At 40.8% G+C, this 13145-nt stretch overlaps 1 protein-coding gene across 1 annotated transcript; it reads right to left on the bottom strand.

Annotated features, from left to right (window-relative positions):
• Window positions 1-9127: 9127 nt before the first annotated feature.
• LOC129323496 (olfactory receptor 10W1-like) lies at window positions 9128-10081 on the bottom strand. Its single transcript, XM_054970033.1, has one exon. The coding sequence runs from the start codon at window positions 10079-10081 to the stop codon at window positions 9128-9130; it is 954 nt and encodes a 317-aa protein (XP_054826008.1).
• Window positions 10082-13145: the final 3064 nt, after the last annotated feature.

Genomic DNA, 13145 nt, shown 5'->3' with positions numbered 1-13145 from the left:
ACTGTGATTCTTGAAAGCTTATACTACAGTAAAGTTGGTTAGTCTTAAAGGTGCTACAGGACTCTTTTCTATTTAACCCACCTATATTACTAAATACACCTTCTTTAACAAAAATAAAAATTGTCATTATCTTTTGATTTCAAGAGACCCTTTTAACTCATGGAATATTAGGAGTTATGAAGAGAGCTTTAGTTTTTATCATAAGGACTGTTGTGCTTATGACAAATAATAAAATTTATGTACTTGGTATGGAAAAGCAGCATATTCATTTATGAAATAAATAAAATAAAACATACTAATTTAACCTACTAATAAAGACACATTCCAGTCTTTCTTTTGGGATTTTTACATGGGTGTCTTTTCTCATAAGCTTCTACGTTTTCTCTCATTTTTTTCTACACTTCAATCACATAATATTAAGAGCATTCCTTTTGTTTCCATGATTGCACAAAGTAAAATTTCAAATTTACTCAATTGTTCCTCGGTACAAAATCATGCAAAGAGGGAAATGTCTCCAAAGGAAAATTGGAGGAAAAAAATAGGAAAAGGAGTAGTGTATTTCGTTTCCTTTTGTACATATTGCATCATATTTTAATGTTTAAACACTAATATTGAAGTCTAGCCCCATCTCTGCTGTAAAGAATAGCTTAAAAGTGTGTTCTACATACTGAAACTGTGATAAGAACTTTTAAAGTTAAAATAGTTTTCTGTGTTCTGTGTTCTGCTTCAAATGAGAGGCAGTGAATTGTTTATGGGATTCACCTTCTGAATCTTAATCCATGTTGTTTTTCTGGAAAATAATTCCCCCTTCCCCCACTCTATCACCAAAGTGATAGTATTTCCTATAAGCTGAAATGCTGACCTATATATTGAGAAATTCTGTATACTTATGCCACTGTCTTCATCTTTTTTTTGCTTTATATCATCTAACACCACAGACTGATTGTTCCCCAAAGATTGTAAGTAGGAGGAAGTGTAAAACAGAAAAATAGTGATAATCTTGGTGGAATATTCACATTTATTTAAAATAATTCTGTCCTGTTTTGTTCTTGTGGCAGCTTAGAAAGAGACAAATAGTACAACACACCAATAAAACAGATTCAGCTACAGCTTTTAAAAAAAGATCTTAAAGCTTAATAGCAGCTACGTACAACCCCACCAACCTTATTCACTCAAAATTCTACCTCTCCAATTTCAGGTTTCATCATTTTCAGTATCAAATTTAAATTTCTCAGTCATTGGAATGTAATAATTTTATAGGAGTTATAGGACGTCACCTAGCTCTAATGATAATCTACTCCCCAAAAAATTTCATTATAAATTCTAGTACAAACAAAATATATTTGAATTTTATGGAAAAGTTTGATCTGCCAAGAAAGTTTTGAATAAAGCTCCATGCATGAAGAAAAGAGGAAGGTAACAGAAGCAAAGGGAGTGTATGAACATGGCAATATGCTATGTTTATATCTGTCACTGACACATCTCAGTGTAATCTCAGTTTGTTGTGACATCTAAATGAAAATTCATCTGGCAAAGAGAACCTTAGCAGACAAATACTGTGGATGGCAGGATGTTTTCTTCAGGGTAATGTTGCGAGCCTTGTCTTGAGAAATTTAGAAAGAAAATTGACACAGCACATGAAAAAAATTGTGGGGGAGAGGGCCAGTTTTACCGTGAAATAGTTTATTTGGTCAGCAGATTATAGAAACTGTTTTATTTTCTTGCTTCCCAGTTCCATCTTTGTGTTGTTTTCAAAAAGTGAACTGCAATCCTCAAGAGGGAGCAGTATTTTGATTTTTTTTTTAAAAAAAATCAAGTGAAAATGTCTAAGAATGTTTTCACATAAGAGGTTTAAATCAGGTTTTTTCCTGAAATAACCCTAACAAAAAATTATATTGATTGTGATGTGTGCTGATTTCTGTTTTGTATTAGCATCTGCTAATGGTAAAACTAGCAGAGTTCAAAAAGGCTTTTTAGCTTCATGTGTGAAAACAGTGGCACTGAATGGAAGTAGGTCCCTGATGAACACAATGAGACATAGAAAGTGAAGCTGATTTGGGGGGCTTTTATATTTCTAATATATCAGCATTCAATAGTCAAAGGGACCTTTGACCCTGGAAATCTAGTTGGTTTCTAAAGGGCTACTGGTCTTGCTTTTCTACTACAGACCAACATGGCTACCTACCTGAAACTATATTTCTAATGTTATAATATGAAACGCATAGGAAGGAATGAGTAATTTTACTGCTGTTCAAAGGAATGTATATCTTTAGAAACAATGTGTTTCAACCTTACCTAGAAGGAGGCTCTTCCCAAGTTGCAAATGAGCACAGGAGGGTCTTTTTGTTTATCTGAAACTGCTCTAACAGGACTAAAATCTTGTGGCATGGAAATGACCACTCATCTTGATTGGTGAGAAATGCAGGAGACATACTACAAAACTACATAGGTATATGTGATAAAGCATGTATAGAAGTGCTGCAGGGAACATATTGCTTACAGTCTCAGTTGACATTATAATTCCCAGCGTGAATGAGGAAAGGGGCTACCTGGGGATATACTTGTTTTCCTTCAGTCATGAAATTTCAAGGAAACAAATGGATGTTAAGAAATACACATAACCCAGTCTCACAACACACCTGTTTATCAGAGGTGGCACACCATGGGCAATTGTGCTTTGCTCATGCCACATCCAACCAACTGAGGATGTGCAAAAAAACCCCCAAACCCCACAATGCTATTTTTATTTTGTTTAATCCTCAGTTCACTTTGTTATGTGTGCTATTGCATGTGTTTGTGCTAGTTAATATCTCTGTTTTAATTTCCCTCTGTTTCACTGGGAAATGTAGGTGTATTTTTCCTATCCTATGGAATGATATTCTCAGGGTTTGTACCCCTCTCCCAAGGGGTTCCTTTATGACAATTTTCAGACAGCAGACAGTGTCCCCACTTCATACACAGAGCAGGTAGAAGCAGGCATTTGGATACAACACAGTAAAGCTGATAATGTGACAAAGCAGGCACAAATAATATATAGATAATTAAAAAGTCACAGCAGACACCATATATAGCAAGAACATGCTATCATTTCTATCCAAAACATAGGGATGGGTGTGGACAAGGGTTACCAGCCTCCAGGTGGGGGGCTGGATTTCTCCTGGAATTCAGACTACATGGTTCACTTCCCCTCAAGGAAATGACAACTTCAGAGGGCAGGCTCTATAGCACTTTATGCCTGTCAAACTTTCCCTCCTCCCCCCAATTCTGTCCTACCCAGGCACTGCCCACTCAGGGCCCATGGCCAGTGCCGCCTGTGGACCTGGCTCCACTATGCCCCAGAGGTACCCTGCTGCTGCCTGCTGCTTGCCTAATTATTGAGCAAAACAGCCATCAAGCTAGTGTCCTTGGGAGCAAGATGTCAGTTTTGCCATGCAAGTAGGTGCTGCTCCCGTTCTGGCCAAGGGAAGTTGGCAACACATGGCCGGGCATCCTCTTCACTGTTGGCAGTTCAATAAAGTCTGTGTCAAACAACTAGTTCCTCCCTGCCTCATTTCTTACCCATGGCCAACAGCAGATTTCCCTCACTCTCCCCTGGGGCAGCCCCACAGCACATCCCTGGGGATGGTCCCTGTCCCTGGGCTGCTAGGGAAGCAGAGGCCCTGAGGATCCACCAGGTCCCTCTGCCCCATTGGTTGGCTCAGCCCTTGAATGGAGCGAGGGGGCATTGATCAGGTGGGGGCTGCCACTGCACACTGCTTCCATCCTGCCCTGCTCCTCCCACATGGCAGCAAGGCAAATGAGGTGATACATAGTGTCCTACCCATGTGTGGGAGGGAGGGCCATCAGTCCCTTAAGCATTACTGGGGACTGAGGTGCCAGGCAGATGACTGTGGTGGTTTAGGAAGTGAGGATGATCTGCAGGAGGGGAGGCAGGCCAGTCCACACACTGTGCGCACACCCCCGCAGGGTCTTCTCTTTGCCAGTGAAAGTGGGGGTCTGGACTAGGGATGTGCAAGGCCTGCCTGTTTCGTTAAACCTGATTTGGTTTTAACTGAATCAGGAAACCGTTTCAGTATTCAGGGAATACCAAAACAGCAAGCTGATTCGGTATTTGCGTTTCGGCTTGATTCGGCCATTGTTTTCAATGAGAAAACCTTCTCCTGGCTCTCTGGGAGTCTGGGGGGGGGAATTTTCTGTCCAAATCACACCAAACTTGGTGGAGACCTTCTCCTAACTCTCCTCTAACTGTCCTCCAAAGCCCCCCCCCCAATTTCAGAGAGATTGCACCCCGGGAAAGGCATGATCCATGGGTCATTCCTTTTGTTGTCATTTTCTCTTCACAGTGGCAAAAATGGGAACTGCCTGTTGGAAGGCAGCTACTTTGAGGGGTTACAAACTGACCTTCCCAATATCTAATACCCACCAAAGTTGCAGGGGACATAGGCCTCACTGTCCTCCAAAGACCTCCCAAGTTTCAGAGAGATTGCACCCTGGGAAAGACATGATGCATGGGTCTCCCCCTTTTTTGTCATTTTCTCTTCACAGTGGCAAAAATGGGACTCTCTTCTGGAAGTACTTTGAAGGGTTAAAGCCAGAAGGAAAGCCAGAAGGAGTTCAGACGGAGTTCGGTCCCTGCCGTTGTCAGGGGAATTGGTTGAGGGGCCCCAGACTGTCTGGCTTGACAAACAGCTGACAAAGGTAATGAATGAGGCTTGCAACGACCCCTTGTTCATTTAGAATGGAGCCTCATGAACGGCTTGTTTGCGAACAGATGAACGGGCTGTTCATGAGTTTTTTCTGTTCATAATGCTGTTTGTGCCCATGTCTAGTCTGGACAGGTGGCTGCCTGTCATTCCTCCATTTGGACTGGAACTGTTAACCCAGGGAGTGCTGAATAAAAGAAACAGATGGAGGTGCTTCCATGTATAATACTGGTTCAGGGAGAAGGGAGCACACTGGTAGCTCTCTGGTGGTAATCACAGGGTTAACTATCTCAATCAGACTGGCCCAGGTAGCCCGAAGGCCGCCTAAGCTGGATGAGCCTCCCACTCCTGGTCTCCCTGCCCACCATCTCTGGAGTGATGATCAGTGGATGTTCAGTGGGCCTGGTTTTTGGAAAAGGATGATTCCACAGTGTGTGTTGTGGCATAGATAAAACAGTTTGGGGACAAGCAATGAATCCAGAAAGGGAAATGCAGGTCTGAAGTTTGCAGCTGGCAAGGAGCAAGCATTTTAAAGGTTTCCTTGTTAACGCTACTCACTTTGTTGAGAACTATGCTTCTTTATAGAGTAGTACAGTCTTTTTGGGGATCCCTATTTACTCATCAATACTCAACAAACAAATGTTATATGTCTCCAGTGTACTTTTTTGCAAAAGGAAAACCTATTGTCTATTAATTTCAATAGAAAGATAAGAGTAGCTGCATAGGAAGACTTTAAATTCTGCAGTGCTGCCCCCTTTGATTGCCTAGTAGTTCCCAACCTCCCTGAGAGTGGAAATACATGTTGCGAATTACCTGGGGATGCTCAAGTGCAGGATTTTATGTGTGGTCCTCAATTCATGTGCAGGCTGTCTCTGGCTCGGCAAACATAAATGCTGCTTTCACAGGAGCTCCCTTTGTGTGATTACATTTGCAAGTGAGCATGAACACCCCCACCGAGTTGCGAGGGCAGAGCTCCAATTCTGCTCTGTTTTCGCAGCAAGAACTCTCAGGGATGGACACTGAAGAGCAAGTACTTTAGGCTCCTCTGACTTGCCAATCTGCATTTCTTGAAGATGTGAGAAAATGTCAAGACCTGCATTTCAATGAATGGATGTGGGGGGCGGGGGGGGGAGACTAGGAATTTGGCCGTTGTAAACAGCCTGGGATATTTTTAGCAGTTGAGGAGGAACTAATATCAAACACATGAATGCACCCATGCAGAGCAAATTGCAGTGTGACTGTACAAGTAAGTGCATGGGAACTTGGAGGGGGGACACATAAAACAAGTTTCTCTTGAGTGTCCCTAGGTACTGCATAACATGGATTTCCACTCTGAGATATAACAGTATAATTCTGCTGATGGAAAAAGATCACCCAGTATCCTGTGTTAAGATCTGTATAACACTAGATTGAGTGAACACTCAAAAACACATTCTACTTATGGGGAACCATGTATTTATCAAGCCTGATTTTGTGTGTGTGTGTGTGTGTGTGTCTTTTAGTCATTAGACACCCGCCCCCCCGAGACTAATGAAATTATTATATATACAAAATATAATATTTCTGTTCATCTCTCTCTATATAAAGACAAGTGTCCTGACTGACTCATCAATGCCCATCCCAAACCCCTGGACCTAGAAACGTGAAATTTGGGGAGAATGTTCCTTTCTAAACAGTATGCAGGACACATGCAGTACCTCAGGACACATTCAATGACTCCCAGTCATTGAATGTGTCCAAAGTAAAAATACACCTCCCAGTCTTCCCCTCTAGGGTTGCCAATCTTCCTGTGGGGCCTGGCTTTCCTGTGAGGCTGGCAGGCTAATGGGTTAGCTGTGGAACTCTGTATTCTGAGGTAAAAATCAGGTAAAGGAAACTGCAAACAGTTGAAGAAAGACAGTACAAGACTCCTGAAAAGAGATTTTATATAAAAGTCAGTATAGTAACTACGTTTTTAAATGTTCATGGGGAGATGGTACACGATCTTTCTAGGGAACATTTCAATGTGAACCTCTCACATGAACCTGCCGAAATGCCCACCACACCACCCCTCCCTCAGTCCAACTCCACCTCACACCTCTTGCAGCCATCACCTCTTACTGCCCCCAAGAAGCCTCCTGGCAGATATAGTGTAAGATATACCGATGCTAAAAGGAGGAAGCAACTTAGAGATGCGGCAAAGAAATATGCACATCATACTCCTGTGGTGCACTGAACAGCAGTGGCCAAGTACCAGCAAGTCCCGAGTCCAAGGGAAAGGTGACCATCCCTGCAGGCCTAGTGACACAGCCACAATATACCCTGATATCCTCACTATCATGAAGAAGTCCATGGACTGGCTGTGCAAGTGTGCCATTCTGACCCCCAAGAACAACAAGGCTGCCATCATTAATGAAACACAACTTAACTCCCTCAAAGGGGCAGAAATGGAGTACAGATCTGTGGACTCAGTGGAGCAAATGGATGATGTGGTACACTACCCTGTGGAGTTCCTCAACATGCTCAACCCTCCTGGCTTCCTAGCCCACAATCTTCTCCTCAAAGTGGGAGCTCCAAAGTGGGGGGAAACCACCAATCAGGTCTACAAAGAGGTCCTTCAGTAGAAAAAAAAGAGGTTGTACGTATTTTTCACTTTATTTATTGCAGTACAATCTTTTCCTTTTACAAATCTCTTCAATAAATGTTACATTTAGAAATTCACCTCATCAGTTTTCGGCATCAACACGCTTTGCTTTATTCAAACACCTTTGTGAAGCTCGGGTACTATGCTATTATACTACAAAACCAACTCAACCCCTCCCCCCCACAAACCAAAAAATGTTACATACCTATAAATATTATAACTGGATTTAAGGTCATTAAATAGCATAGCGAAGCATAGGCATCAAGCTAGTTTACATATAAATGCTCCTTGAACCTAAGAATGAGAGCTCATTGATCCTTTTATAGACTCATCAATGGCAAAGAAAAATCCCTAATCCCATTAATACAGATTTTTGTTATTCTTCAGATGTCACTGAGTATCTGGAATTCCAGATTGCCAAATACTTTTTCCCAGTCTTGCATTTGCCAAGGTAAAGGGAGCTGGGGTTGCATCTGGAGGGAAAGAATTGGTGGGTAGGAAGGAAGGGTGCTTAACTCCCTTCTTTGCCTGCTTGTTTTCCCCTACAAAAGCTTCCTCCGGCAATTTTTCCTCCTCTCCAGTTCATTATAAACATGATGCCGGGGAAAGAGTTAAACCCTCCTCCAATTTTTCCTTCAGCCATGATTATTTCTGATTTCGGATCCCAGCTGTGGAAAAAATATTTAAAACTACCTGGGGAAGGACATTTACAGAACCGAATCAGAGGGGTTATCCATCCTTCTTCTACTTGTTAATTCTCCCCTGCAAGTGCTCCTTCATATTTTCTTTACATGGAAACCATAGGATTGGAATATCTGCATTTTCTGTTTATACTTCTGACCTAGTCCCAAAATGGATAGGGTTAGGGTTAGACATACATTCTGCAGTTTGGTGTAATGGTTAAGAGTGCGAGACTTGAATCTGGAGAGCTGGGTTTGATTCCCCACTCCTCCACTTGAAGCCAGCTGGGTGACCTTGGGCTAGTCACTTCTCTCTGGAAGTCTCTCAGCCCCACCCACCTCACAGGGTGTTTTGTTGTGGGGATAATAATGGCATACTTTGTAAACTGCTCTGAGTGGGCATTAAGCTGTCCTGAAGGGCAGTATATAAATCGAATGTTATTATAATGTTATTATAATTTTTTTAAACTTTTAAACTTCAAATTAAAGCTCTGTGTGGCATTAAAGAATGAGATTTAATCCTTCCTCTTTCCCAGTTTGTGTGATCAGAATCCTTCCACCTGCATCTATTTGCCCTCCAGGGAATGGGTATAAAAGTGCCATACTGGACACTGAATATCTGTCCACCCCACCCCTCAGCAAGTAACAGTCCTGGGGAGGTCATTCAAATTGAATACATGAGCACATGAAATTGCCTTAAACAGACCATAGGTCTGTCATTTCCCACACTGACTGACAGCAGCTCTCTAGGGTTTTCGCATCACCTTTCTACATGCAAATCAGATGCTCTGCCACTGAGTCACAGACTGTCCCCTACAAATGAATGATGAATGATGAACATGATGCAGGGGAAAGGATTTAATTTCCTTCCTCTGAAGTCATTCCTTGATCCAAACTGGGCCTACGCACAGCTGCATTGCAAAGTTTAAAGAATAGCTGCCTGTTACCTCACCTGGTTTGGAACTTGAAGTGCTCCATATTATCCAACTTGATCTCCAGAAACAATCTTTTTAGGTTTGTTGAAAGAGCAGATCTTGTTTATGCTCTGGGGCACTAGAAGCATTTTTTTTTCATGAAAAAGGAAGGTCTGCCTCTGACATCCAGTGTGTAAGGAATGAATATCAGTGGCCTGCAGATTTCCTTTGAAATATATGATTGCTGATAACATTCTTCAGGGCTGCTTTTACATCTCTGTTTCTCAGGGTATAGATGATGGGGTTGAGTAATGGTGTGCCCAGAGTGTACACCATTGACAACATCTGGTCTTGCTTTGGAGAAAAACTGGAACTTGGACGCAAGTACATGAAGCTGCAGCAGCCATATTGCAGAGTCACCACAGCTAAATGTGAGGAACAAGTGGAGATGGTCTTTCGTCGCCCATCAGATGACTGGATCTGCAGCACTGTAACAGCGATGAAGACGTAAGAGGCACAGATCAGTATGAAGGGCACAGCAATGGCCAGTATCCCACTGATGAAGACCCCAACCTCATCAAGTTTGGTCTTGTTGCTGGTGAGTTGCAATACGGGTGGCACATCACAGAAGAAGTGTTCGATTCCATGTCCATCACAGAAGGGGAGGTGGAAGACCGACACCACCAACATTAATGAAATCAAGAAACCAATCAGCAGTGAGGCAGCCACTAGTTGAATGCAGAGCTGTTGTGTCATGATGAGGGTGTAGCGCAAGGGTTTGCAAATTGCCACATAGCGGTCATATGCCATGACAGCCAGCAAGAAACAGTCAGCACTGCCCAGGCCAATAAAAAAGAACATCTGAGTGCTGCATCTTATAAAAGTGATGAACTTCCTCTCCTGTAAACTAGTGATTAGCATCTGTGGCACTACAACTGCTGTATAGCAGAGCTCAACAAGAGATAAAGTCCCCAGGAAGAAGTACATAGGAGTATGCAAGTGAGGGTCCCCCCAGATAGCTAACATAATAAGTACATTACCTGTTGTTATGATTGCATAGATTAGGCTGATACCCAGGAAAAGTAAGACCTCAAGCTCCAGCTCAATGGGAAAAGCCAACAACATGAAGTCCAGCGTTGCAGTGCAGTTCCCCTGGTGCATCTAAATAACTAACTTCCACCCTACAGAGAAATGAGAGTGAAAAATAAAAGGCCATCACAGACAGAGGCGGTCTATAGTTTCTGCTGCCTTTTTGAACCTGAAAAGAGGCTCTGTTTTGGATGGGGAAAACACCATAGGTATATAAAGTGCATGACTATGTGAATCAGAGAGAGACACTACAGGGGTTCAAAAACTCATACTGGGCTAAAATGATATCCATGCTCAAGAATTCCCAACTTTTATAATTAAATTATCAGTCGTTCAATTTTAGGAGCTTCTAGAAACCTGATATCTTGAGGCTTAACGGAAGCTGCCATTTTCATTCATCTTTAATAACAGGTTTCCAGGCCTCAATATTCAGGAAAAAAATCTTGAATGTATGTCTGAACTCTATGTCACAAATATAACACAGAAATCAGGAAGCAAAGATCCCAAACTCATAGCTCTAACTCATTATTCCTAGATTGATGTAATTTCAGAAAAACTGATTTTTGAAAGCTTGGCATTTAAAATTGTGAAAATACTGATCTGTCAGGATGGAGACAAGCACAATGATTGATTGACTTTAAATATCTTTTCTTGTTATATTGCAGTGGAGAGCCACATGGATGCAATTATTCTGACTAATTCACTATTTCAAGAGAAAATGCTGTATAGTTATTAACAAGACTTGGACACATTTGGAACTTTTTCACAGGAAATAGTTGGAGAATAGAGGGGGAAGTAGTTATATGTGCATCTTTCGTAACTTTATTCCTCAGGAGCAGGGACAAAAATAACCTAGTGGATATAACAATATTATCCCCCACTTTACAAAAATGAAATATCCACATTTCTTGTTACTGATATAAAGCTTGTTATTGATATAAAGCTATTGCTCTTTCTATTCTGACTGTTTTTGCTTTTATTAAATCACACAACAAATATGACCACATATAACAAAGAAGGAAAAACTGAAAAGATAAACACAAACCAAATTAAAAACAAAAAATTATTGTGTTTGTTTTACTAAGATATTATTGCAGCTTTATCAACTATATATGCATTACTTATTAAATCACATCTTTCCATAGTAAATGGAGGATGAAAAGTTGTTGAGTATAGACTGGCAATAGCATCTGCATTCACTTTATATTTGCTAATCTACTTTGCAGTGAAATCCTAAGCAGAGATACTCCAGTATAAGCCTATTGAAATCAATGGGCTTAGACTGGAGTAATTCTACTTAGAATTGCACTGTTTATGAGTTAATTTTTCCAGCAAAACAATATTCCACAAATGCTCCCATCACATATCACTTGTAATTCTTCTTTTGGATTTCAAAAGTTGAGATATGATGGATCTTGCTGCTAATAAGAAAAAAATAAGAGTTTTATGTGCAATTTCTTATTTTCCTGTGTAAATAAATTTAATAAAACCACTTTTGGATCAGGTGTTAAAATTAATTTCAAATTTTTGTTAATTTCATCATATATCAACTTCCAAAATGTATTTTTTACAACTCTACCACATATAGAAATATGTGCCTATATTGTTATAGAACCTCCAAGGAGATGTTAAATAAATATACTTACGTTTCAGTTTTGGTAAGATATTTGGACTAAGAAGTAAAATCTTGATAAGTTAAGGAGGAGTACTTATTGAAGGTGCTGACCTCTGTTATTATATGATGACTATTCTGAGATCTTTGGCTATTTACTGTTTGCGATTTATGTTATGTCTAAGGTGTGGAGATAAAATGGGCTATGGCAAGGAGAATCGCTGAGATCTACTATGGGCCCTGTTGCAGCCTACTCACACCACCCAGACCCAGTTCAAACATCACATGAAAACAAAGCACAACACTTGCATAACTCCATGGGCCCCAAGGGTAGCCAGGGCCCCTAGAATTTTGTACCCTAGTTTTCCTCTCATGGCAGCCATGATGGTAAATATCATGTGGTAACCAACCAACATCCATTTCATGCAGCCCTTTTTATGGGGTAGTTACATGGTAAAACATCTGTAAACTGACATTTGGGTTGACACTAATCTGTTACTGCATGGTAAGTCTCCAGATATCTGATTCTTAACTCTTCAACTTTCAGTTTGAGATGTTTGTCTCAGATGTTAAGAGTAATGATCTGTGATAACTCACTACGGGGCAACAGCTGAAAGTTAATTCACATGATTTTCTTGATGCAGTAGTTACATGATAGAATATTTGGATATAGTGACAGTTTTGTGAATACTTTGACATTTCTTCCATATGTACTGAGAATACTGGATCATCTTGTGTTACAAAAGTTTCTGATGATGGGGGTAAAGAACTGAGATCTTAGGATGATTTTGCCACATAATAAGTGGTTTTCCAGTCAATATGAAGGCAGCAGTTTCACACATTCACACATTGAGCTGTAACTGGGTGAACGATATAGAGTGAGATAATGCTTCCTCAGAAGACCCTTCATTTAGAACTGGAATGAAAATGAGTCAGTCTATCATTCTTAATTATAAATGGGGGTCATGTTGCAGGGAAGAAGTGCTAAGTGGAAGGAAAAGCTCTCAAGGCTGTTTGTGCCCATAGCTCTTTCTCTGCAGCCCCTTCCCTTAGTCACTGGAAAACCTATCTGTGGGAAAAGCAGTTTTGTGAAAGGTTACAAAGAAAATGAAGCAAGCAGAAGAATTATTAAGAACACCCTTCTACTCACTGTGACCCCTTCAAATTTATTTTGCCTTTGCTTTGCACATTGGTGCAAACACAGGATTAGGAATTCCTGAAGTAGCTTAAACTGTCTCATTTTGATATGGAAGAACAAGTGAGGAAACTGTAAAGCACCACCACCACCCCCTTTGCAGCTTCTTCACTCTAAATTTTACCTTTCCACATCTGCTCTTGGGAAAATATATTTAATATGCAAGAGTCACAAAGGACAAAACTTTAAATCTTATCATTTTGCTATACACTTATACATTCTAAATAGTGCTAGTGCAGAAGTTTTATGATACAAAAATGGTTGGCTTCTAAAGATTGTAGATCAAGAGGGTAAGTTAGATGGTTAAGGACATAACTTACTGATTGGGT

Source organism: Eublepharis macularius, chromosome 2, assembly GCF_028583425.1.
Source record: "Eublepharis macularius isolate TG4126 chromosome 2, MPM_Emac_v1.0, whole genome shotgun sequence".
NCBI lineage: Eukaryota > Metazoa > Chordata > Lepidosauria > Squamata > Eublepharidae > Eublepharis > Eublepharis macularius.
This window is presented reverse-complemented; position numbering and strand designations above follow the sequence as displayed.